This window comes from Aythya marila (assembly GCF_965140915.1).
Source record: "Aythya marila genome assembly, chromosome: 24".
Lineage (NCBI taxonomy): Eukaryota > Metazoa > Chordata > Aves > Anseriformes > Anatidae > Aythya > Aythya marila.
Window position 1 is genome coordinate 5,342,415 of NC_139065.1, and position 26,899 is coordinate 5,369,313.

Sequence of the window (26,899 nt, forward strand, 5' to 3'; positions counted from 1 at the left end):
CACCGCCCGGCGTCTGCGCGCTTTGCGTAGGGCCGCTGTCAAAGCGGAGCCATGTGCGCCGGGGGCCGGCTCCTTGCCTCCGCTTTTTGCGTAACTGCCCGGGCTCCCCCATAGGGTTCAGGAGCCGCCGCCTTATTCTCGAAGGGCCGCGCCGCGCCGCTGGCGTAAAGGGCCGGTGGCGAGGCGGAGGCGTGGTGGCGGTGCCTGCGGAGGGGAGGGGGGAGAAGCGATTCTGGAAGCCGAGCTGCGCCGTCTGCGTAGCGGCCGCGCGGCGAAGCGCCAGGGGGCGGCCTCCGCCGCCCGCCTCCCCCGCCCGGCGGCTTTGCGCCGTTTGCGTAGCGTGCCCCAAGATGGCGTCGCGGTCGTCGTCGGAGGCGGCGGCGGTGGCCGGAGCGTTGGCGGCGGCTTTGGCGGGGCGGCTGCAAGCGACGGGAGGGATGAGGCGGCCGAAAGGCGGCAGCGAGTAGCGGCCGGCTCCCGGCCCGCGGGAGAAAGAGGCAGCGAGAGCGAGAGACTTCGCGGGGAGGCGGGTCCCTGGCCGTACTCGTCCCCCCCCCCCCCCCCATACCCCGGCCTTCCCCGCCCGCCCCTCACGGGAGCCCCGGCGGCTCCTTCCCGGCCCCTTCAGGGCCTCGCCGCGCCCCCGGCCGCCCCCCTCCAGCCCCCGGAGCGGAGGATGATGAAGCTCAAGTCCAACCAGACGCGCACCTACGACGGGGACGGCTACAAGAAGCGGGCGGCCTGCCTGTGCTTCCGCAGCGAGAGCGAGGAGGAGGTGAGGGGGGGGCGGCGGGCAGGGCCCGGGGGGGCTGGGCAGGGCCAAAGGGGGGGGCTGGGGGCACGGGGGGGGCTGGGGGAGAAGGGGCAGGGCAGGGGGAGAGGGGAGGGGGGTAGGGGGGGAGGTAGAGGGGGCAGGGGTATGGGGGCGAGGAGGGGCAGGGGTAAGGGGGTGGGGGGAGGAGGGGTAAGGGGGGAGCGGGCAGGGGTGTGGGGGTAGGGTTAGAGGGAAAAAAGGGATGGGCAGGGGGGGAGAAGGGGCAAGGGGGGGCAGAAGGGGCAGAGGGAGAGGGGTAGGGGCTGTGCATGCCCGAGGCTGGGGATGGGGCTGGGATCCAGCCCGCGAGGTGCAGCTGGATGCCTCGGAGCAGCCTGGAGCAGGACGCTGCCCTGCTGTCTGTCCCCTGTGGAGCAGCAGCAGGGACCTGTTGGAGGCGTTTGCACACCGGTGGGAAAGTTGGGGGTCCGCACGCCCCCTCTCTGCGTTACTAAACACAAGAAAGCTGCTCAGAACGAGAGCCTACACGCCTCGGGGTGGTGGAACAGCCTGGTAAGGAGTGTTGTGGCAAGGGATGGGGTTTGGCAGTTGACTGGACCAACCACGCTGGCAGAACTTCAGTCCAGCACATCACATGAGATAGGAGAGGAAACCTGACCTTGGCTTTATAAAAAGAAACTGGGATAAAAGGGGACTGATGGAGTGCCAGAAGTTGCTGTCCAGAGAGGCTTGGGAGGAAGTGGGAATTAAAGGTAAACTGGTTAGTTTGCGAGCAGCGGCGTTGCTAAGTGCTCCTATTGTCTGTGAACTTACCAAGAGGAACTTTGCTCAGATCTGCGTTTTGCACAATTCTTTTTTAACACGGTTTTGACGTGGGCTCGCAGTGCTGGGGACAAACCAGGCTGCAGGTCTTTTTTGCTTCTTACGGAGTCAGGCGTACCTCGTTTCATTTACTGCCTCCTGAGTGGCAGGACTAAAGGCTTTGTTCTCCTGATTATCCTATTTGTAGCTACAGGAAATCAGACGGGAATGCAGACGGTTCACTGGAGGAAAGTAAATTAGCATAGCGTTCAGTTATTAGTTAACGTGGCGAAGGAGGCTGAGCAGAACCTTTGTAGCTGTGCTGTCATGGTGAAGTGTCAACACTTCGACTCGAAATGATCTGAAATAAATAAATATATCCAGCGTGTTTTGGTGCAGCTTGCGTCGTAGCTGGTCCTTCCCCTGACTTTCAGGGAATTTGTGGTACTTTGAACTGACTCTAAAGAAGAACGTAATCGCATTGTGTAATGATACTGGGGCTTATCAGCACGCGTGGTTGAAGGCATCCGAGTTTTCTGATGCAACTTTACACAATTTGTGAGGCAAATGTGGCAATTCCTCTCAAGGATTAGGTGTTTGGCCATGTTTGATTACGCTCTGGTTAAGAATACAAATGTAATGTTAACAGCTACCTGATGCAATCGGCTGCTGCCTCACCATTGGTCTCTCTTCTACATCTCCTCGATCCGCAGAGTGCCGCGGACTGCAGCTTGCTTCGGGGCTGGGGGCTGCTGTGGGGCTGGCAACACGAAGGTTTGTTAATGGGAAAGTTTCACAATGCTGACCTGAGCTGGGTGAAGAAGTACAAGCAAACTCGTTCAGAGGCACGCTGACTTGGGACAGTTTCTCGCGGTGTAGTTTAAGCTGCTGTTTGTTTAAGGTTGAGATTTTTAAGGCTGTCTCTGTGTCAAAGTTGTGGCTGGCAACAGCATGCAGTGGATTCCGAGTCTCGTTTAAGCTGATGCAACCTCAGTCTTTAGTTTGTAGGACCTAGGGCAGAAAAATCCCTTTCCAGCAGAAGTCAGGAGCTGGCTGTCTCCCTGATCGTGCCTTGTCGTTTCCACAGGTCTGTTGTGGAGGCTGCAAACGCAGCCCTGGAAAACTTCCTACGTACCAGGGCCGCGTGGGCTCTCCCCGAGCGCCGTTCTCCAGCTTTAGGTTTGGCCACCCCGGGTGTTTGGCCCTTCCCGTGAGCGTGTTGGTGAGCTCAGGTAGCTGCTGCTCCCTGCGGTGACATGAAGGAGCACTGAGTGCCTCGTGAGTGGTGCTGTGCGGGGTGTCCTTAGTTGGAGCTGGAGTTGGCCTCCCGAGGACATCACGCGGTTGCTCAGCGCTGCTTTTGTTTTATTTATGGTGTCTGTGTATTTAACAGAGGGCTGAAGGTGCGTCGGGCGCTCTCGGCTCTGTGCCTGCTTCCATCGCTGGTCGCCAAGTGGAATTGTTCAAGAAATTCATTTAGGAAAGCTATTACCAACCCAATAGGTACCAGGGTGGCTCCTTGTGCAGATCTGCACTTCATCGTAGGCCAGGAGCAATGTAAATCATGCTTGTATCGATAATTTAAATCAGCAGGGAAGAAACCTTGATTTTATCATTTTTTCCTAATTATTTTTGGTGTAGTTCCCATTTGCTGATGTTTATTTAAAGTTCAATTAATTTGAGATAAGCGTGCTGCTCTGATCTCATTGCTGCTTGTGCTTTTTCAATAACTGGAAATGTGTCATCAGTCCACGTTCAATTACATACTTCAACTCTGAAAATATGCTTTTGCTCAGAAAGATTTCTTGTTTTTCATTTTCTCTTGGAAAATAATACTTTGGTGCTAGTGCTGTTATTCAGTATTGATTGCTTCTATTTAAATGGAAATTGAGATCCATTTGAAGGGTTTCTCCAGGCAGGGGGAAAAAAAAACAGAACCAAAATATGTTAGTTAAAGATCTCTTAAACGGATTTTAAATAAATAAATAAAGGCCCAAGGCCTTTTGATAAATAATTCAAACTTGCAGTGCTGAAGTGTGATTTGCTTGTAGGCTGGGCTGCTTCTGGTTACTGCTGCTTTTAAGAGCTTAAGAAACGGTAGCTCTTATCTCTTGCTTTTCTCCTTCCCTCCCCACTATGAATTTAAAACAAAAAAAAGTTTTTCTCTTTTTTATTTTTTGATCCCCTAATTAGTTCCTGAATTCAACAGTCTTGTCAATGAACAAGAAGAAATTAGAGAAATTCTGTTTACGCTTACAGAGGAGACTGCTTGTTTTTAGGTGTTTACCCCTTGGCTCTTCAGTTCACAGGCTTAATTTTCTGTAAAGCCTTGGCAATAAATGGAGGTTGTTAGAACAGCACGTCTTTCGTTAGGCATTATATTTGCAAAAAATAAAAGAGGCTTAGCATAAAAATTCCTTGCTTCTTTTTTAGTTAAGTGATTTATTTTTTCCGCACGCTGCTTGAGGATGCATGTTTTCTCTGTACTGGGTTGGGAAGCTTCCACTTCTGGACATGAAAGCAGCTCTGGAACATTTCTGGAAGACCAAACGTTGGGTGAAAAGCTGCCTTTGTTACATAGGCCTTTAAAAAGCAGCAAAGGGAGAATTTAAGAATGAAGCTCAAATGGGGTAAAAAAAAAAAACAACAAACAACAAACATTTCTTAATTGGGCTGCATGGAAAATCCGTATCTGTGGTGCTTGTTAAGCACTGAGGCATGGCAGAGGGGTCTCTGGGCAGGACAGGGAATCACCAGGATTGACTGAAAGGTGTGAGCAGGCTTCAGAGAAGCTGGCGGCAGCAGAGCCCCAGGACTTTCAGCTGTTCAGATGGGGAAACCTCCCCGCGTATCTGCTGCTTCTGGGAGAGCAGAGAAGGGGAGCGTGCAGCTCAGGAGCTCCCAAGGCCTCTGTTCCCTCTGGAATCACCTTTTATTGCTTGTGAGGTCAGCGCCTCCCAGTCCTGCTGTGAGGGTGTTATTTTTAAATAATACAAGCATCTTTCTGTGTAGACCAGCTGTTTCACTGAGGAAGGGTTCCAGCAAATTTCCTAATGCCGTACTATTACGAGGCAGATGGAAGCCTGCTTAGCGGCAGCATCTCTGGGTTACGTTTGAGCAGAACTGAAAGGAGCTGCTTGGCCTGAAGTCCTGCGCTGGTGGAGCTACAGGTTGCAGCACGCCTGCATTGTATCTGCTGAAAGGACAAGCCGCTCGTTAACAACTGGCATTTTTCAAAGACTTCTGGAGGAAATGCTTCAAGAAGAATAGCATCCAGGGCTGCTTGTCCTTTTTTTCACTCGTGAATGGAGTCTAATTTAAGATGAGAACTCCGCACTTTCACACGCCGTCTGCTCAGCGCTCTGGCTCTGCGGTTTTCCACGTGTGCCACACCAAAAGATACGGTTTGCAGCCCCGCACCGACCCGGACTGGGGGAAGTACTTGGCATGCAGACGAACCTTTCTTTCTTTTTGCTTCTCTTGGGTCAGCTTTAAACCCAGCTGGTGTGGCACAGCACTTCTCCAGCCTTAATGGCAGGCTGTGGTGCTGACCACGCGGTGCTCCTCTGCCATCCTTGGTGCGTTTGCTTCGATATAAAAATATTATTAGCTGCAGCCACTTGGAGTACTTTGCTGCCTGGAAGTAAAGGGAGCTCAGCATCATATGATCATCGAGTGCCAGTGCAGTACGGTCTCGGAGTCCCCGTTCCAATGGCTCAGCTTGACTCTTTACCTTCCCTTCAGCTACACAAAAGGTTTGTGGTTGAAACCAAATAAAGGTCTCCCTGTCTGTTGCTAACACATTGCCACATCCCCAGTAGGATATAGGCCAGTTTAGAAATAGTTCTCTTGTTTGTGCTTCTCCTGCCCCTCTCTGCTCTGCTGGTAGCTGGTTTTCTCCAAGGCCAAGAGTTTAAACTTCTGCAAAACCGAGCTTTCATCTAAAAAGGGGTTTCTGGCTTTTCACCAGGGAAGCCTCCACGAGCAGTCTGACGGGCAGCTCCGTGCTCTCTTGTACTTTACCAAAGTACAAAAGGATGAAAGTTGTTAAATTTTCACTTATCTTACTGGAAGCTCTGTAAGCTGTTGTGAAACTGGAGAACTGAGTCAGTCTTCGTTCTGTTGCAACTGAAGGAAAGGGGCAAACATGGAGAGGGTCCCCTCAACCCTCGTGTGTGCTGAGAAGGACCCAGGAGCAGCGGCTCTGGTGGCACTTGTCTCTTCTCCTGCCAGTTCCCTGAAATCCCTTTTGTCTCTGAGCCTCTTACTGTCTGACCAGAGGCTACAGCTTGTCCCTGCCTTTCTCTCCCCATTCCCGTGTGCCACCACCCCTCTGTTATGCTCAGGATCAGTCCTGGGCCGGGTTCATCACGCTGCCCCGGCTGCAGAGCCAGGTACGAGCGGCTGGGGCTGCTCCCGAAGGCTTCGTCTCTCCTGGGCTGGATGGTTGTGGGGTACAGGGGAACCTCTTGCCCTTCAGCAAAAGGAAAATAAATCATGTGCTTGGGTTTTATCATTACGCTGTGTTTTTTTTTTTTTTTTTTTGTTTTTTTTTTTTAAATCAGGAGACTCATCCTAATGCTGGGCTGCGTGCCTCCGCGGTGGGGTCTCCCGGAACAATTGGGATAGGACAAAAAGAGGAAACTCACAGGTCTACCTTGTAAATAATAAACATCAGCGTTCAGGTGCTGTGTATAACACCCCATAACAGGGAAGCAGGAGTCGGTTTCGTTAACCTGTAGCTCTTTTTCACTCCCACTGGGTGACTGCACAGGCCGCTCACGGTTCTTTCCCACGCGGTGCATGCGTGTGTCAGGGGCTGTGTCTGCAGCTCTCTGCTGGGCAGTGCCCAGTGCACACTGACTCCTTGTTCTCAGAAATTTCACGTTAACGTGTAAAATTCAGAGGGATACAATTACCTACTGGGTAGGCTTTTTTTTTTTTTAAAAAAAAAAAAAAAAAAAAAAAGAAAATTCAGATGGTTCATGTTATTTTTACTCTTACCCACTTGGGCAGTTACTTTTTCTTGTGTAAATAACGTAATTATGCTCTATGTAGAATTAATTACTTATATTTGAAAAGCTTCTCGAGAGTTTTTGTGGCTGTAGGTATTTTCTGTGCTGTGTTTTATGAATAGGGCTTGTTAAGCAAACCAGGCAGCGTACACACAGGCAGCTGCTGACGTGCAGCCATTTGGTCTGTGCAAAAAAAAACCAACTCCCTTCATTTTCCTTAGGAAAAAAAAGAAAAAAGACGGTGTAAAAGCTAGCATTCCTCTGGGAGAAGTCTGCCTGGAAGAGTTGTGCAAGAGCTATGTGGTGACCGGAGGGGTGTCAGCTGCACCAGGAGGTTATCGGGGGGCTCTGGCTGGGAGTGCCGCCTTATCAGCCCCGCGCTGCCGAGGCGAGCGGCACCGTGCAGGCATTTCGGGTGCTGGCTGCCCCTCGTCCCCCTGGACGTGTCGCAGAGGAGCTGTGTGGTGTAACTGGGATGCGGGGAAAGGACTCTGGGTTGTCTTGCTTCGGTAGGAGTTAGCGGGCACTCTACAGTTACAAGCGATGTGTAGTAACAGCAATGTGACCCGTGGCATTTTGAGGCCGGCATAGCAGTGCGGGGTGATTTATTATTGTTATTCTAAGGAGTAGCCTAAAAACCAATGGGATTTTCTTTATTTTTCATCTTGGTTATAACTCTGTAGGTATGATCCAAGCACTTGAAATGACCTGAACCTCTTCCAGTTCACCTCTGCCTCCTTTTTCTAGGCTCGGGCTTTCCTTTTGTCAAGATCTGTAGTGTGAACAATTTCCTCCTTGAGCTTTCTGTCATTAATTTGTTGCCTCCGTTTTCCTGATTGTAAGTCAAATCTCATCCTGCCACGGAGCAAGGTGTGGGTGCCTGTGGAAAAAAAACCTTTGCCTAAGAAAATGTGTACTGCTGAGGACCAGCAGAGCTCCTGCAGGAACGTGCTTTTCCCGTTAGGGTCAGGACGGGATTTTTCTGCGGTTTGAGGTATTTCAGTCCTGCTTGTGCTGGCTGGAAACATCGCCGTGTTTAAAGCTGGCTACAACCTGCTGCCCGCTGCGTGCTGGGTGCCGCGGGGCAATGTGCTGGCTTCGTGACGTGCCCCGAATAGCAAGAGGGTGGGAGAAGCCGTCCTGCAAACCTGGCGCTCCTCGGCACGCTCGTTTGGGCTGCCAGGAGCTTGGCAAAACGCGGGGTTTGTGGTAGCGTGAGCAGGGCTGTGTTTCTGCCAGCTAAATGGGAGGCAGGGGGCTTTGCGTGGCTTTGGGTGCCCCTCTCCTCCTCCTCTTTCTCCTCCTCCTCTTCCTCATGTGCTCGGTTTGTCAGCCTGGCGTTTGTAGCATTTCAAGGTGGTTTGATGCAGTCAGCCCCTGGCTCTGCCAGATACATGAGCATTAACTGCACTAAATACACCTGGGGATTGTGAGAGCACTCCCTAGCTTGGGGTAACGCATTGGAGGTGGTTGTGATGCTGGACACACAGAGCTGTACCGGCTGCAGCGTCCTGGCTGGGCAGGGGACGACTTGGAGTGTCGCTAGCAGAGCTCCGAACTGCGGTATGCGGAGCCTCCTGTTACATCGAAGCTTTCAGACAGGCAGATTGTACAGGTGAGAGCCACTGAAGTCAGCCTCCTTCCCTGCCGGTCCCACTGGAGTGTGGCACGGGCCTGGTGCCCTGATAGGGAACACTGAGGCGTGACGTGAGTCTGAAACGTCAGGGGCTTCGTGCTTGGGGCACAGCACGAGTACTGGGGGAAACAGGAAAGGAGACGCAGAGGCAGTTTGGGTAGCCAGGAGCTATGCGTTGTTTTCTGGCAGCAGAACGGGGCTGGGCCGCAGAGCACGTCTTTAACATCTTGTCTGCTGCCTCGTACCGGGCAGGGCTGCCAGGCTGAGGGTCCTGGGCTGCCATCAGCTGGGAGCCTCCTTTCCTGGAGGACGGGAGGGAAGACGGCTCATTGCTAATAACACTGGAGGCCAGCTTCTAATAACGTGGCAGCTCTTTCAGTCTTCACTGCAGTGCTCCTGTGCAGCCTCTTTCTAGGAATCGGGTTGCCTACAATGTCGCCACTGTTGTTTTATTGATGGGAGGTTGCTGTTGTTTAAATCGAGCATCGCAGGGAAGGAGCCGGGACTCCCTCTGTCCCTGTGCTGTTTGCGAGAGGGAATCCTCTGCCTTGCCTTGGTTGCCCGGCTTTTGCTTTCCACTCCTTCTGGAAGACAACGCGATGTGGAGAAAAGCAGCTGTCCGTAGTTAGGTTGTGGTAAGGTCAGCATCGTGTGCCGGGGGCTCGCGGCTTTATCCCGGTGTCAGTCTCGGTTCCCCTTTCCCATGGCTCTTCGGGCTCCGCACGGGGATCCGGCAGCTTTAGGTGCCTCGGCTGCTCCCCTGCCTCCTCCTGGGGAAAGCCCACGGTGGGTGTTGGTTCTCTTTGGAGGTTGTTGCCGTTAGGGCTACAGATCAGGAGCCCCTGCTGTAGGCTTCAAACTCTGTTTATTTTTCTGACCTCTCTCTTATTTCATTGATTGTGTCTGAGAGCTACTTCTGGGCTGCCGTGCGCCTTGCCAAGGAGGCTTGTGTTGCTCATTTCCCTACTTTGAAATGACATCATTGTCTTTCAAATCCTGGAAAACAGAACTTGGCTGGGTGTCGTGACACCTGCAAATGCTTTCCCACCAAGACTGGGCTCCAAAACCTGCCCCCGAGATCTCAGAGCCAAGAGTCTCAAAGCCAAGAGCCTCAACCCCCATCGTAAAGACAAGACGTAAACCTGCCTTTGCGTTTTGGCTTGAATGAAACCAAAAGTCTAGGCTGTATCTTCTCAAAGGTGCCAGTGGGTTGCTCTCCAAGTCTTCCTTGAGCAGTGAGGGGACCCTTGGTGCCTTCTGGAGGGTGAGGGAGAAGTGGGCGTGAATGCAGGACTCCAAAAAGGGGCAGCTTCGCGTTACTGCAGCTTCACACTGCTGCAGCTCTGGTGTTGGGGGTTGCGTTGCCCGAGGTGAGGGGCGCAGATGACTCGGCTGCACCTTACAGATTAAACTTGTGCAGTTCCAGTTCTGAGAAATCTGGTGTTTTCCTCCCTGCTTTTAAGCAGATGTCAGAGATGAGTGACATTCGCTCTTTTTTTATGACTGTTTTGATTAAAATCTCTTTGTTGCTCTATAGACAGGTGAATGATTTTATGTAATAACGAAATTCACCAGCAAAAATGGAGGTAGCAGGGATGTGAGGTAGCAGCAGGTACCCTTTAAAAGTTATTGGTTTTGTCTTGTAGAACTGTGTTGGAGTAGGCTCCGTCTAACTGAGCACTTGAACAACGTTCTTGTAGTGCCTTGTAAAGTGAAGGGGTAGCTGCCATTCTCCAGCTTGTCTTTTAGGTGGAAATTAGAGAAGGATTCCAACCTTTTTACAGCAGGAACACAAACCCGCATTGCTCTCCTGCAAGGAGACCCTGCTCTGCTGGTGTCCCCTCCTGGCCAGGTGTGTGGTGTCCCCCCAGCTATCGGGGCAGGAGGATCTGCTGAGGATTTCTTATCTTGGAGGCAGCGTTCAGGCTGGGCCTCCCACACACGAATGGCTTTCAGCAGCTCTCGTGTTCCTGGGTTTGGGGCTGGTTGTAAGATCTTACGACCCAAAGCTGCGGTTCAAGTGACCTTTCTACTGGGCGCCTTTGAATGTGTTGCAGGTCCTGGGACTCGGGACGTTTTTAGATGTGGGGGCTCGGAGTACGACAATGTCTCACCCTCCTGGTGAACCAGCTCCCTTTGTCTTGGGGGAGCTCATTGGGAGCAATATCCTGTTTAAAGCCGTTTTAAAAGAATGACCTTGTAGGGCATGTTTCCTGCTCTCTCTTGATGGGATTTCCTTTTTATTAAACAGGAAATAGTCTGATTACATAAAAGTGTGAGAATGACAGGTTTTTCCTTCCCAGCGAGGGTTGTTCATGCTAATTCTATTTAGAAAATGCTCAACTGCCAGACCAGCTGAAGTTAATTTACTTTGCCTAAAACTGTTGTTTACACCTCAAAGTTCCTACTGGTGCGTTGGTGAAGCATTGTCTCAGCCTGAACAATCCAGCAGCCTTTCCTTTAGAAGTCTTTGTACAGCCGTTCCCTCGGCAGATACTTTTTCTCACAAGTGGAAGGTGGCAGGAGTTCAACGCCGTGACCTGTGCTCTGCTGGTGCGCAGGGAGCTGCTTCTGCAGCTCTGCTTTTTTTCTTTTCCTTTTCCTTTGAGCTGGGACTCTGCACTGAAACCAGAAACTGCAACCGTGAGTCTTCCCTACCGAACAGGAAAGGGTCTGCTTGAAATGGCTGTGACTTTTAACTTTGTCCCCGGAATCACCTCCTGACCTGGAGTTAGGAATTTCAGCCCGAGCTCTTCCGTGAGTGGTGCTGGTGATGAGGCAGGGTGAAGTCAAAAAAGCACTGCAATGTGATGGGAACAGACACCGGGGGAAGGTGGCACAGGCCAACTGCACACCCTGAGCCTGCAGGGGCCATGGAATCGCAGAATATCCGAGTTGGAAGTGACCCACAGGGGTCACCAAGTCCAAGCCCTGTGTCCCCACAGCTGACAAAGCAGAGGTGGCTGCTGCTGGGCTCCTCGGAGCCCCAAAATCGCTGAGGATGAGTGAGGGCACGCTGCCTGCGTAGGCTGGTGATGGTCTGTGTGCACTGGGCGTCTGGGGAAAAGGAATTCTGCCTTCCCCTGGGGAAGGCCAGCGCCACGGGGTGTTCATACAACGTGGGTGCTGCTCCACCACATCACACGGCCTGCATGATGAGCAGAGCAGGGGCAGTGGTTAGGCAGCTCCATTAGGAAGCTGCAGGACGAAGGGAGCCCCTTGGGCTTAACTCATTTTGGCCTGCGTTCTGACTGCCTTAATCCGATAGACGGGTGGGGTAGTGCTCGGGGATCGGAAGGGGATTGCTTAGTAAATGATGCTGCTTCACGTCTTGCAGGGTGGAGGTGTGGGTTCTGACCAAAGAGGAGGCTTTGAGGCATTATAATTAGTAGGATCCACGGAAGGCTGCTGATTAGGGATGTTCTGACACCTGAGAGCCCCCAGTTGAGTTCCAGGCTTAGGAAAGGTTAGCCCAGCAGTTGCCAAACGTTTGTTGTGACCCCTCTTCAATTTCTGCCTTTAGCTTTGCTGCTCCTGGTTGGAGAGCCGCTGTCTGGAGCCTGCAGCTGATCCTGGTTCTCCTCAGCCCTGCCCCAACCCGTTGGCCACCCTCATCCCTGGGCCCCAAAAATGAAATAACTTTGTGGGGTGGTCAGCTGGCAGCTGAGAGTTTCCAGAGGAGAAAAGTCCTGCAAAACTCTGCAATCTCGAGCTTGTTTCTGCCTCAGACGTGTAATTCTGAATTCTGTAGGTAGATCTCTTCTTGATAATTAGTGCAAATCTTTTCCTATGCTACTGGTAAATCAACATTTACACAGTAAAGCCTGGGACTTTAGTGCCTCGCACAGTTTAACTTTGAAATGTCTGATTGAAACTGTTACAGCTGGCCTGTAACCTAATTGGACTGGTATGTTGGAAAGTTTCTGGAGCAAGTTCCTTTGGCTGGGAGCTTTGTGCCAGTGAAATGATGAAGTATAGCATGATGACTCTAATGAACAAGCTTTGTTTAGAGAGCTGAAAAACAGTATTAGTTTTGTTTTTAGTTTCCATCTCTGCTCACGGATATATTGCAAGTAAGTTTAATAAGCACAGTGCCTCGGGATTCTTTGGGAAAAGCTTCATCCAGTTGAGCGTGTTAGCTAGCTTTTTGTTTCCAAAGGACAGCGAGGAAGTTTAATAAGACAAAAAGAGAACCGTACCGAGCAGAATTACATTGGGATAAAGTGTTTCAAGAAATACCCCACAAAGAATGCTTATGAAAGATGACTGCTGTGAAAATGGTCGAATGCGGTTGAATCATTTTCCTGATGAAAAAACAGCCCGTCCACCTCTGCAGCCCTTTGGCAGGGCTTTTAGGTGGTTTTATTTAAACTTGTATTTTGCTTAAACACCCCCTTGGACAACCTCATCCAAAGCCCAAGTAACCAAGTGCTGGCCCCAGAGCTGACTGAGCTCCTCGGTGCCTGCTACAGAGGAAGGGGCAGGCGGGGAGGTTGAAACCCTTCCTAAAACAATTCCCTGTCAGGTTTTTAGTGGGCAGGTACCTGCCTGGTGCGTATCATTAATGTCACTGCAGAGGTAAGCGAGGCCAAAGGTCCTGATAAAGGTAAAACAAGGAACTTGTGCAGAGGGTGGAGGTGCTGAGCAGCTCCTGGGCAGCCTCGTACTGCACGGCACGTATCCCCAGCTGTCAGCCCGTGCAGTGACTGGGTACGGCAGCTCTTACAGCGTGCGTATTGTGGTGCTGTCTCACATAGCAAACTGTTGGTTTGGTATGCAGAGGCTTAATTTATTCTTCAATGCTCGAGAGCGACGAGAAGGTAATGGTTGAAATAATTCAGAGTGCTGGAGTGCCTCGTTGGCATTGAGCACGCAGCCTGCACAGCTGCCTGCAAGGGGGTAAAGAAATCGCCTTGGGAAGAGCGGAGCATTTCCAAGGACTGGCGTTGGGTTGGAGGTGTGAGAGGCTCAAAGACACCTCTCCTCCTGCAGCTGGGCTCTGAGAAGGAGCGTTGCTGTGAGCTCATCCATCAGCTGTGCTCTGCTCTCCGCAGGTGCTGCTGGTGAGCAGCAGTCGTCATCCGGACCGATGGATTGTCCCTGGGGGCGGCATGGAGCCCGAGGAGGAGCCCAACGTGGCCGCGGTGCGAGAGGTCTGTGAAGAGGTAAGGACCCGAGGAGAGCAGGGGCTCCTGCAGCTTCGCTGCTTGGTGTTGGATGGGGCACTGGGAGGGTTCCCAGCACTCCAGCTTGTTTTCACGAGGTGGAGAGAAATATAGGGTCACTGGTGACACCCACATTGTACGTGGGAGGGAAACCCTCAGTGTTGTAGACGGGAGGGAGTCCTAAATACAGACAGCATAGGAATGTAATTAAGGCTCTCATTTGGCATCGACTTCTCCTCACCTGAAAGTTTTAACTGATAATGGATAAAATGAAGCTCTAAACTTTTGATACATACGATGATGTTCTGTGTTTTGTTACCTTTCTGTGAGGTATGCTTTCCTAAAAGAACTTAAGAAAAAAAGCTTTGCTTTTGTGGAGCTAATAATGAGGTATAAAATAGAAACAAGCCCTTATGAGCCACTGAAGACACCCCAAGTATCATAGGAATGTCAATAAGTTTTGGTTTACTCTATATTTTGAGTTTTCTATGAATACCAGAAATTGATCGCAAAAGTTACCATAAGCAACAATTTCGGATGTGTTCATGGCTTTGTTTTTGAATTGGAGCTGTTTCAGAAATGGGGTCAAATAGCAGCACACGTTGAACTGTATGGAGAAGGTGTGTGCTTCTTGTAAAGCTGGAAGAACGTTTTTTTTTAAAGGATTTTCAAGTCAGCAAATGGTAGTTGATTACACTGGACATAAAATTGGTCTTTAGAACTGAATATTATCAAGTTGGAGGGATGCATGGGTTCAGAAACGATTAACTGGTTATGTATGGATGACCAAGTAGGTTCCTAGTTACATAAGGAAGGATTAAAATGCTTTCAAGAGGGTTATAAATCTTTGTGCTGTAGAACAGAAATAAAGAGCGAATTGATGGGAGTTGGAAGGAAGCTTCCCCAGTAGCTGCCCTATTTGTCTTGTCTGTCAAGTTCCCCCCGCAAAGTACTTGGCCATACCTGTTGTTTTCTAACAATGTTTGATATTTGGCCTTAATGTGGCAGCTCCTGAGCTGTGTGTTTCTCTTGGGATGCTTTTATAATCCAGCAGTTTATCAGAAAGCTATGAAGCGACACAGCGACTTTCTTTTTTTAGGTCTCTCTAGTCCTGTGGATTGCTGCTTGCAAATTGTGTTTCCAGCTTGTAGTACAGCGCTGGCTTTTTTAGTAACACAGTAATCAAGCCAAAGTGAGTTTAACCAGAACAACAGAAGTGTTTTAATTACGATATTTAATTTATTACAGCCTAATCGTTGTTAATAATTAAATTATTTGCTGCAGAAGTCCAAGGTTCATTCAGGAGATGCGTGGCTTCGCCTTTCACATCCCTAAAATAAATCTGTATCGACCCTCCCTTTCTCAGGCAGCGCAGAGCTTGGAAGAGTTGCTCTCTTTCCATGACAGCTCAGTGGCTGAAAGGAAGCCTTGGCACGGGCTCAATCTGCAGCGAAGAAACTGGTTTGGGCTGGCTGAGATAATCCCCTCTCACTCAGCTGGTGTTCCCTCGCTCACGTGGACTGGTGCCGAATGAGAATGTAATTCAAACTGTGGCAGCCTGGCAGGGTTGAGTCATTCCCAGCGCAGTGCCTCTCCGCTCGAATGCCGCTCGACCAGCAGTAAGCAGCTCCCGAGGCAGCAGGAGGACGCCCAGAGCCCCTCGCCTCGCGGCACCGAGCCCTGTTTGATGTGAGTGCAGGGTGGGAGGCTGAAACGCGGCCATCCAAACCTATAATACCAGCCTTCCAACAAGTGGCCTGCAGAAGAGCAGCCTGTCGTGTGTAAAATTACCCGAGCTCTGCTGCAGCTGATGATGATTAGGCTAGCTGGCACAGGTGGAAAACAGGGGCCAGCTTTTATTTGTGCCTTCCTCAAATGTGTTTGTGTCCCAGGACTCCGCTCGTGCTGCGTCCACCGAATTAGAATGTGCATCAGCCGCCTTCGGCTCGGCGAGCTGTTTACTGTAAAATGTTGCTGGGGAATGTGCGTGCAGGAGGGGAATGTTTGCTCTGCTGCAGCTGTGCTGCTGGAAAGCACTCGTGCACCCAGTTTCCCAGCTCGTGCTATCGATTTGGCAGGGCGGCGTTTTTAGGAGGCTGCTTGCTGGGCAACTGGTGTGCGTGCTAGCTGGAGCTCACTGGTGTGAATTAGGCTGTTAATCCCTGTTCGTCCTTTCACGTGAACGTAGGCTTTTTCGGGGAGGTTGCAGCAGAGGCTGCTTTCCCTGTAGGTTTGAGCTCTGAGCTCCTCTCCTGGGCCAGGTACGTCTGGCGGTCACGAGGAGGCCCCAGCTTAGCTGAGCAGATGGGTTCTGCTGCTTGTGTTGGGAGAGAGAAAATCCCGCGTCCCCTGTGCCTGTGAACACACAGGAACTTTTATCCTGAAAGAAGGTGGCTCTTGTGCTGACCAAAGCTATGGCAGAAGTTTGCAGACTTTCTTTCGCTGCCTTTGGTATGCCTTTTCCATTTTAATAAGAGCCAGTTGGAGGAGCTGGAAGGACTCATTACCCTTTCAGTTGCTTGTGGTCTTTGAAGATGACAATAGGCTGGCTTTTCTCAATTCATTCTTTCTGCATGGTATGCATTTTCTTTTTTAAAGCACGCTTCCCCCAAACTAAGAATTTTAACTTCTGCATTCACTCTTAATTCCACCGTGTGTGTGTTTGAGCCTGTACGTGTGATTGCTGCAGCGATCGGCACTTAGAGGAATCTGACTTTTTCCCTCCTTGCTTTTCAGAATTTTGATGTTGCTGTGCTGAAAATAAAACGTTAATTCTGAGTGAAACCTGTGATCCCTTTGGTTAGTCCTTGTCCTAGTTTGAGGCAGTCCTTATCTACAGTAAGCTGTGCCAGCAGATGTATTAAAGCAGACAGGTACCGACACTTGTCACGCTCACCATTGTCTGCATGAAATGCGAAGTGACTGAGGTCTTGAACATTCTTTCTAGGCAAAGCAGCAGTAGACAAGCAGGCTGGCTCTGAATGAGAGCAGTGTTTCAGGGTAAAACTGCTTATTTCTAACAAATTGTTGAAAAATGAGGTAGTCGGTCTTACAAGGCTGCGAACGCCAGGTATGTTGTAAGGTTCCCCTTCTAGAAAAATGATGTGGCCTTTTAAAACAATAGTACCAATGTAGTATAGTTGTCTTCATTCTTGGATTTTTTTGCTGTTGCATTCTCTCCCCAAAATTAATTTCATGTTGGGAGTAAGGGTTTTTTTTTATGGGTGTGAGCAACTGGTGAGGAACATGTTTTAGAAATAGATGCCTTAAATTAAACTTATTACGGAGCGACTTTGAAGAAAGCCTCCACATTCATCTGTTAAACCCAAAGGCATTTAATTTTGCACTTCCAGCATCTTTCACATCCTGACCTTTAAATACTTAGCAAATGTCAAGTTCTATAAAGCTACGAGCGTGTTAGTCATGCTTTCTTCATGGGAACCAAAAGCCAGATAAGTTGTGCCTCATCTGCGATCAAACAGGCAATTGATGCTGGTATCAGAACTAGGCCGTCATGCCAGCACTTTGATCTGGTCGCTAGACAGTAGTTTTCCTCTTAAATGTGTTTTATAAATAATCTGTTCCGTTTCATGTGTTTTGGGTGTGATGTAGGGTATGAATAATGACATCTTTCAGTGCTAGGGAAGAAGGAAAGATAGGAAGCCCCGTATCTTTATTTTTCTTGGAAATCTCACGTCAGGGACCATGAATGAATGAATGACTGAGGTGATTGCTTTAAACTCTTCGTAGATTTAGGAATGTTCAGTGCAAACAGACCGAGTTCACTACTGCCTGCTGCCTTGTGTGCTCGGACCTCAGAAAAATGAGTGCGACGTTTGGGAGCTCTTTGGTCTGTTAGGATGCCTCATAAATGCGAGAGTGTATTGGTCGTATTGCAGGAAAGGGTTAGGTGGGGAAGTATAGCCCTCTCTGAGGCACAAGGAAGAAATTTTGCCTACTTGCTGTAATTGGTGTCTTTGGGACTTGTCTAAGCTAGCAGTCCTGGCTGTGATTTACTGCCTTCAGTGCTGCAAGTGCTAGAGCAAAGATTTGGGTGTTTTACCACAGTCCTCCGGCCCAGCAGTAATCTATAGTAGATGCAGGCTTTGAGCCTAATAGAGCAAAGTAAAATAGCTGAAATTCCAACCCACATTTTCCTTAGCTCAGATGGAAGGAAATAAAAGCTGTCCCTAGGAACAGATGGTGTTGCTGCAGGCTGCTTTTTGCATCTGACCCGAACTTATTTTCAGCTTTGAAACCTGAACCTGCTGTTCTTGGATGTCTTCAGTAATTTTTCTTTATTAAAACAAGTTGTTCCACGAGCAGCAGAACTAGTAAAGCTTCATTTCCTCTAGATTTTTGTTCCTTGTCCTGAACGCCCAGCCCTCCCCTCGGGGCGTGCGGCAGGGGTTTGAAGTCGGGCGCTGTTTGGGGCGTCTGGGTGTTGCTGACACTCGCACGCTCTTGCTAAGCCTGCCTCTCCTTGCAGTTGGGGCTACGTTAGGACTGGAAGCTGATTCGGGTCCTCCGTGTGCTCAGAGAAGGGATTGTGAAGCTGGCTTCGTGAGCTCTGTCTCCTTTTAGGAGCGTGCCTCTTCCCGGGGATGCTGTTCCTCATTTTATTTGCTGTATTCTCACACCTCCAGGTGGAACAGCTGCTGGTGCTTTCCTGCCCCTCTGAGGACGTGTGTGGATCCTGAGGATGGCAGCACAGGCTCCATGTGCGCTACTTCCAGTGCTTGGTGGGGGAACGAGAGCCCAAATAAATTGTGCTGCTTCTGCCAGGCCTGTCAGGGCAGAGGATTCCCGATGCGTTTACTACTGAGGAGAAATTCCAGAGTCATCTGGTGCAAATTAAGACTTAGATCCGGCTCCAGTCCTGGATGAGCCTGTGACTGCACATCCAACTTTCCAAGAAAATGCTCCTTGTGCTGCAGCCAGGGAAGGTGCTGAGGGCTGGCCCCTAGAGAAGCGACAGGCAGCGTCCTCCAAGAGCAGTTGTGCTGGTCGTTATCTGGCTTGCTTTGGTGATAACAGCCACAGATATTTAACTCTGGTATCTTAGGCAACTTTGTTAGAAACTAGTGGGAGACCGAGTTCTGCTTCGTGTTCTCTTGTCCCCTTAAACAAAGCCATGGTTGTAGGGATTCGGGCTTGTGGTGTGCGGGTTAAGTGCTGTATCAGGAACTGCTGTAACTCAGCCCGGGTTGGATGTGTCCTCTAGGTTTTGAAAACTCACGGTACCAGTAAATTTGGGTTCTAGAGCCACTGGACTGGAGGATTTCATGGTTGATGTGCTCTGCAGCCTTTAAGGCTTTGGTGTTTCTCACTTCTGTCATAGCCAACCTGAAGTTCATTGGAATTGATCCATTTACGTTGCTGCTTGCTACTGCGTGTGGTAAATTCGTATCTGAAGGAAACTTGGGCACTTCTTTGAGTTATAATAATAATTCGGTGTGATTCTTCCTACAGCACATTTGTCTTGGAATCACTGTTCCTGCCTTTGTGGGTGAATACAGCTGGGCAGAATGGAGAAGGAGGATCTTGGTTTGCAGACAGCATTATTTTGCTCACCTCTTGGCTTAACTAGAACACCAGGCAGGGCTCCTCCTGCCTGTATTCGTTCAAGCATGCTTTTAGAGCTGGGAATAAGCTGCTTGGGATGCTGGTCGTGCAGTATTCCTGCTTCGTTTCCAGGCTGGGTAGTTGCCTGGAGATAAATTTGTCTCTAGTCAGGTAGGAGAGTTTGCTAAACCATCCCAACATCGACGGCTTTTGGTTCACTGCCTCTGCAGGTGAGGAACGAGAGCGGTAATTCATTAATATGAATCAATGTTAATCAATAACCTTCAGGAACAAGTAGAGAAAACTGGCTTAAGATCGTTATTTGCCTAAAATAGCTGATTACACTTCACTTTTATATTGAAGTATGCATGTTGAGAAGGTGGAAGCCTTGCGTTCCTCTTTGTTATTGCTAGCTAACTGATAGGACTGCTTATCTTTTTTTTTTTTTTTTTTTTTGAAAAAAAAAAAAAAGCCAGCATTTGAGATTGCTTAAGGAGTTCTGTTCTTTGAATGAAATTCTTTTGCAGCATTTGCTGTCCAGTTCACTTCTGCGAGAGATCAGTCCAGGTTAGCAGCGGCAGCTCTGCAGATGAGGTAAAATCGCTCGCCTGCAAAGGTCAGAACCAGTTATCTGCCCCTGGTGCGCGCACACGCGTGCGGTGACCTTCACGGAATTGCTCTTTGACTCCAGAAATAGCCCGGTGGTTAATAGGCAGTGGCCCACCTATGGGCTGAGCAGGACGTCAGAAGCACCGGTGAGAGGACGCATTTTGCATCCAAAAACAACAGAAAAGGTTCGGCTGAGAAGCTGCTTCCTAGAAGCAGAGGTCAGGCAGCGCCTTGCAGGGTGGAGTTGGGTTCTGTGGGTGCCGGTGGCAGTGGGAGCCCCGAAGCCCTTTCCTCTCTTGGGGCGGCCCTGCCACCAGCTATTGTTAGAAGCAAGAGCGATGTGCACTCCGGCAGCGTGGTTCTGCTGGCCGTGCTTATTTAACAGGAGCCTACGTAGCCTTTAATTAATGAAAGGTCTCCCTTTCTGAAAGCATGTGACTGTACAGCAGCTGCTGAGTAGCTGAACAAGCAGAACGCAGTATCTTGGCCGCTTAGGACAGAGAATTTGTATCAAGTGTGTAGCTCCCCTCACCCAAATAACTTTTTTAAAGAAAATAAAAAGCCTGATATGCTCAGGTCTGTATACCCAGGCTGCAGGAGCACTGTTTTCCTGAGCTGCTCAGGATGTGTTCCAGCTGCCGAAGATGGCAGTGAATTTACCTTCCAGACGTGGCTGGGTTGTGTGCCAGGTTGTGTGCGTTGCTTCAGACCAAGTAAGTCATGGAGCAAAATGCCATCTTCTCTGGAGCACTCGAGCTCCAACCATTTACAGCCGTACAAAGAAGGGAATGTAAATTATTGGGGAAAAAAGGAGGGGGCTGGGGGCAGGAGAGTGGGCTGGCATTTTGCATTCGTGCATGAGGCAGGCACCAGAGCAGAGAGGAGTGAAGCAGCAATTAAGGATAGGGACCGAGCCACAGCAGCGTGTGGATGTCTAAAAAGTGGCAGCAAATCAGGTGAGGAGGGAAGGTGCTTGGTAGTAGTCAGGAGACGCAGCTGCTGCTTAGATCTCTTCTTGATTTGTCTCTGTTGATTCAGAAGCCTTCCTTCAATGGGTAACTGAGTTTTGTGGTGTATCAAAATGCGTCGTGTTGCTGTGAGGGAGCTCACCTTACCGCTTTGCAAGTGTTTTATGTTTGCTTCTGTTTGCTCATGCGGATGGAGGATGCCCCGAAAATCCTCGAAGCTGTCGTGTTGCTTTGGTAGTGTAGGGGGATGTCTTATATGTGCTTCGAAGGCATTTTCTTAAGCTGCAATTTTGCATAGGTAGAACTGCTAAACACCAGAGCAAATTTTATCCACGCTTAGGCTAACCTTAGAGGAGATTGTGGTGGCCGTTCAGGTTATGTTAGTAACTTGTAAGAAGAAAAAAAACACACTTTTTTTTTCCTCCAGACTGAATCCAAAATAGTTCGAATACAGAAAAAGAGAAGAAGTGCTGTGAATGCCTGCGTGGTTAGAGCTCTCGATACATTTGTCGTTTCTCCTGTGACCATGTTGTTCTCAGACTAACTGAATTACAGTGTTTGCTTCCTGCCCTGAAGGAACTGCTCCTGCACAACAAATGAGGAAATCTGTCCTGAGCTGTTGCTAAAGCCTTTCTTTTCTCTTTGAACTCTCCATAGGCTGGAGTGAAAGGGACGTTAGGAAGATTAGTGGGAATTTTTGAGGTAAGTTTCAGACGTGGTTGGGGTTGTAAAGTTTTAATGTATAAAATCCTCTTGGAGGAAAAGGCACTGCCCAGCTCATTGTGAAGGAAACCAGATAACTGGTTTGGAGAAAAAATTCAAACCCCTTGCTTAAATAAAAACTGAGCTTTTCAGTGGCATTGATCATCTGCAGTTTCATTTGGAGTTACTAATAGTAATCCAGTGCACCAGCGAATATTTCCAGTGCCTTCATACCTTCCTTGCTGCCAAAAAAAAGCCACCCATCAGGGGGAATGGGGGAATCAGTGGCCCTCAGTTTTTCAGCACCTGCAGTAGGCAGCTACCAAACTGGCCTCTGCAATTTGGAGAGGGGTGTGCGCTGCTGTTAGCGCAGTGAGTGCTGGTCAGGTGCATCCTCAAGGGGCACCAGGCACCTTGAGCGCTCTTCACAGCGGTTATCTCATTATTTCAGTTGTGTAAAACAGATGAAAATATTCCCTGTACTTTTTTTTTTTTTTTTTTTTTTCCAGCTGAGGAACTTAGCTGTAACCATTCCCATCCACCAAATACTGTCTTGCAGATTAGGAGCTAGACTTTCTGGCTGCAACCCTATTAATATTTTCAGACCAGTCCTTTAAAATGCACCATTTTTAGTAGCTAAGAACTAATTATGCTGTGAGAGAAACCTCTCTTCAGGTGTGGCAGCACCAGAGCTGCCGTAGGCAGCACAAGCTGTAGTCGCTGTGCCCCATGTGCCATCACCTTTTCTCTTTCGGTAGCCTTGTCGTTATCCTGTCCACTTTGCCTTCCAGAATCGGGACAGGAAACACAGGACATATGTTTACGTACTTATTGTCACAGAAGTATTGGAAGACTGGGAGGACTCTGTCAATATTGGTAAGTCCCTCATGCTTGCTGGCATCAACGGGTTCGATGCAGACGAAACGCCAGCGCAGCGTCCCCCTGGGAGCTGCAGTCCTTGGAAGAGTGGTCGAGAAAAGCTGCAGTACCGTGCCCTCTGCTTGCTTGGGGAAAAAGTTGGGGTCAAATTGCTGCCTTCAGTCTGTGGCTCAGGAGAAGTCATTGCAGCTGTACAGCTGCCTCTACAGCAGCTTTGGGTTTAATTCTTGCACTGTAAGATCCTAGGCAAAGAGCATGAAGAGCATCCTTTCTAAAGCCAGAAGAAAATGTATGTGGGCAGTGTGGATCAATCATTCCCTGTTCTCTTTTAGAAATCTTTGCCTTTAAATCAGATTCCTAAATGCAAACGAACCTGTTGTTCCACGCAGGGTTTGCCAATAGCACTGCAGCACCTGTAGCTTCACTTACCTTGGGCTGAGTTCAGAAATGGTTTTACTGACAGAGTAAGAAATGAGCGCTGCCCACTGAGAGTGAAGCCACGTGGAAAGTGTTGGAAATTGGGTGGTAGTTGGTGCGTGTTGTCACGGGTTGTCCTGAAACGACTATCTGGCTTGAACAGGGATGGCAGAAGTGGGGAAAAAGAGTTTTTTTTATAAATTAGGAAATGCAATACCAGTGTGATGGGGTAGGGGATGTACTGCTCCAAACAGATACCTGCCACAGGGATAAAGGAGCCTTTGATGCGGTGTTTGGAGTGGGTGGCCCTCGAGATCACAGAACACAGAGAATTTCCTGGTGCCTTTTGAACTGCTGCTTTGTTACGGACTGAAATGATTCTTGCAGCACTAGCTTGTGTGACGATGATCGAAAGCTAATCAGCGTAGAGGAGATAACAGTTTTGTTGCATCTACTGATTTTTCTTTCTACCCGCAGGAAGGAAAAGGGAATGGTTTAAGATAGAAGATGCCATAAAAGTTCTGCAGTATCATAAACCGGTGCAGGCCTCGTATTTTGAAACCTTGAGGCAAGGTTGTTTGGCAAACAACGGCACTCCAGTCATGACCACGACGTACTCTGAGAGCTCTGTGTCTGACATCAGATGACTGAAGACGTCCCTGGGAGAGCAGTTTTGAAAACCAGACTGAAACATGGATTTCCCTCCCCCCTCCCCTTTTTCACATGCCTCCTCTATCAAACAAGGCATGGGCAGCAGTCTGTGGCAGAGCAAGTGTTAAGAGTGCTGCAATTTAGTGCAAGGTGGGATTTTTTTTGTTGGCTTTTTTGCTTTTTGGATATGTATTTTGTAAAATACATTTTGTGCATGAAGTGCCCCTTTCCCGTTACACCGCTTCCATGGCCTGGTGAGCGAGGCTGCCAATTTTGCCTCTGCCTTGTGTTCTGAAGTGTCCCATTCGTGTCATCCCAGCCATAGCCACTTTTTTTTTTAATTAAAAGACTTCAAATGTGAGATCAGCTCTTTAAGTCTTAGTCTGTACTGTAAGGTGCTGTTCAGACCTGTGTGGTGGTCACTTTCAGCGCATATGTATAAACTTTTTTTTAGGTGGAGAATCTAACGTTTTAATTTTGCGGGAATTTTTTTAATCCTGGTCTGCTTCTGAAAAGAAAAGTTCATAATTAATCTGTTTGCCTTTTTTTTTTTTTTTTTTTTTTTTTTTTTTTTTTTTTAAATACACGTTCTGTGACAGTGCTATTGGCTGGGCCAGTTTACTCCTCATTCAGTATCCCCCGATTTAGTGCAGTGACACTTGAAGTTGAGGGCAGAGTTTTGATCACCTGCAGACATCCCTGCTGCTCAGTTGCTTCTCCTACAGCTTCCGCCAATGTTTCTGCTTTTTACATCAGAGTGAAACAAAAGGAGTTGGGCTTTTAACACTCGGCCAAAAATACATAGCCTCAGAAACGCTACGACAGAAAATGAATTTAATTGTCTGTGGTAGGAATCAGGGATTCGGAGCGGGCTCAAAGTCTGACAAACTGGAGCGTCGATCACCAATGCTGTTCTGCTGATCCTGCTGCGTTCTGCTGATGTCTCTTCTTGTCCACATGCCTTATACCGTGCTGAACTGGATATTGTAACTTGTGCTAAAGCATCGGATTGTACTCACTGAGTGTTACTGCACGAACCCTTGGCTGGATAACCATGTGTATTCCTGAAAAAGGAGTCCTGGGGGGGAAAAATTCAGGTGTTCGGTCTCTCGTCCTGTGGTTCTGCAGCACTTGCAGTTGCACCGTGGAGCGTGCTCAGAATGTTTAAACTCTCCCTCCGTGAAAGGTACAGCTGACTCCCGAGCAGAAGTGCTAGTTGGAGAAGTACACCGTTCGATAGGATAGTTCCCCTGATGCATTGGCACACTTCACTTTTGTTTTGTTCTGTTTTTATTGATGTAAGTTTCATGCTGTCTTGATTTGCCAACAGTGTTGTCTAGTTGAGAAATAAAATGGGAAGGGTTGGGGCTGGGGGGTGGGTTGGGACAGGTACAAGTTTTGGGAGGGGCATTAATTAATCCCTGGCTTGGGACAAGAAGTAGTTGCTGGATTCAGTAACTTCTCCTTTGTCAGAGCATAGCCAAGATGTGAAATTAAATCTGCAGTACTCTTTTTTTTTTTTCCTTCTTTATTTAACAAAAAAATATTCTAATAAATACTCACTGTTCCAGAGTTTTTCTCTCTTCCCAAGAAGTGCTTAACATATGAAAATCTGATAGAAATATCCATGGAGCCTGGGACGAGGGGGAATGGTATCCTTGCTGGTTTGGCAAGAAGCTGTTCATTTTAAGATCCTATTCTGTTCCTGTTCTTGTTCTCCCTGCTTTCATCGGTGTGGAGTAGCCAGGCCAAAAGCAGTGCCAGTGATTGCTAACATGAAAAACCATGCAAAAGAAAAAGCTGAGAGGCATTATTCAAGAAGTAGCTTGAAATGGAGCGTCTGGAATCGAGCCTAAATTACACCAGTTCAGTTCACTTCAACTTAGAGACGAATGTACAATACTTCCTTGCTCTGTGCTGATCGGGCTGAACCAAACTTTCAAAAGGGCTTGAATATATCGTATCTGGAAGTGTACAAGAAATCCAAACAGTCCGCTGTCACCGAGCCGCGAGTGGTACCTAACACAGCCATCTACTGCCTTCGATTGAGTTTTTGTCTTTTCTGTACAGGTTAGGATGTTGGAAATGCTTTGCAACAAAACAGCTGGTACTCCTGAAAGAGTAACTGCAGTTTTAATATCAATAGCATGCACACTTTTTTGTTTTTAAACTAAAAAAAAAAAATGTTTTTACAGGGCTGTTAAACTGACAATTTAGGGTAGAATATTGTTAATGACTTGCTAATGGCTTATTTGTTTGGGTCGGAAAAATAAATTGTGCCAAGAAAGTGTTCTAATGTGGCATGAATTGATGCTGTTACCACAGTACCATCGAGTGACTGAGGTTATGCCTTCCTAACTGGAAATAGCTCCTGGGGTAGGAATAGTTTTTATTCAATAGGTGTGGAGTTCAGAACGGGCCTTAGTCCTGTTCCACCTAAATCTGCCTGCAGCACCCCAATTCCTGTCTTCCTCAGCATCTGAGGTTCTTCCGTAGCAACCGATAGCGCTGCACGCTAGGGCGATTTTACCCAAATTGTGCTAATTTTGGTTTGGGACCGACAAACAAACCTACCTTCATTAGTGACAGGAAGGCTCTCACAGAGTTCGTGGGCAGCTGCTAAAAAGCCAGCAGTGTGTAAGCTGTAGGGTCGGGCTCGGGCTTCCAGCAGTGCTGCTGCTGGGGGCGTTAGGGGAGCTCTTCCCTCGAGGCGTGCAGTGGCTGCACTCACCCCTTGAGACACGTTACGGTGTCTCAGCTCCTGTTCATGAATAATATTCTTTGGCTTTCAGCGTAGCATCGATCCTGCTTGGTCCTGGCGTTCCTGGGTGTTGTCTGAGCAGAGCAGAGAGGCGCTGATGCTTCCATTCAATGTCCTGCGAGTTCACAGCCCGCTCAGCAGGTCTCTGTGCCACTGCAGGTTGCGCGTGCTCGTCTTAGCTTTCTGAGCTCAGTCCTGAGGTAAATGCCAGCTCTCCTCGTGATGCACAGGCTGAAGCTCGGAGTGGCTTCTGTTAATTATCTCTTGGCACACCGGGGGACTGATGGAAACGAAGCTTCCAGTGTCCTCTGCAGCTGCTTAGGGGTAAAGTCATGAAGAAGTTTCCTTTTTCCCTCGCTGCTCCTTGTGCAGTGCATGTATCCACGCACATGTGAGGACGCTGCCTTTGGCACGTGGAGAAGGATAGTGGCTCCTGAAGTGCTCGATCCTGGATTTCTCTGTGCATTGAAGTGTAACCTTAGGTTGCAGAAAGCAGGGGGCAGAGGGAGGCGTGCTGCTTGCTGCAGAGAAGCTCTCGGGGCCGTTCCCACCCTTCAACAGTGATTCGTTTCCTCTCGTATTGTGGAGATTAAATCCTAGTACAGGGGACTTGCATCCTGCCATCTGGATTTTTAAACCTATTTGAGACCTTAATGGAGAAGGGAAGTGCATTTGGCACTTAGACACCCCTGCTTAGCGTGATTATCTTTTAAACCTCAAAATACAAACAGAAACCTGGATCTCCGTCCTTGGAAGCGTTTGACAGGCGAGCTTGGATTACTGCTGCAGCAGTAAAACATTAGCTGGTGGCTGAAACCGATGCTGGATAGCTGCTCTGCTGGCGTTTGTTCTCTTCGGTTGACTCCAGCACAGGAGCAGGAGAAAAAGGACAACACCTCCGGGCAAATAATGCCTGCAGTGAGCGCTGCTTGATTTTTTCCAGCAGCTCTTTGCC

At 49.0% G+C, this 26,899-nt stretch overlaps 1 protein-coding gene across 3 annotated transcripts; it reads left to right on the top strand.

Annotated features, from left to right (window-relative positions):
* Positions 1 to 331: 331 nt before the first annotated feature.
* On the top strand, positions 332 to 25,475 carry NUDT3 (nudix hydrolase 3). 3 transcript variants are annotated; one of them, XR_014319026.1, is made up of 6 exons: positions 332 to 775; positions 13,282 to 13,392; positions 21,192 to 21,236; positions 22,028 to 22,112; positions 23,010 to 24,481; positions 24,755 to 25,475. XR_014319026.1 is itself a non-coding variant. In XM_082778563.1 (5 exons), the coding sequence occupies exons 1-5, from the start codon at positions 677 to 679 to the stop codon at positions 23,177 to 23,179; spliced, it is 510 nt and encodes a 169-aa protein (XP_082634689.1). In that variant the 5' UTR covers positions 332 to 676; the 3' UTR covers positions 23,180 to 25,475. The 3 variants fall into 3 exon arrangements, 1 of the variants encoding a protein (XP_082634689.1); XR_014319027.1 differs by having other exon boundaries at positions 23,010 to 23,333; positions 23,783 to 25,475; XM_082778563.1 differs by having other exon boundaries at positions 23,010 to 25,475.
* The last annotated feature ends 1,424 nt before the right edge of the window (positions 25,476 to 26,899 follow it).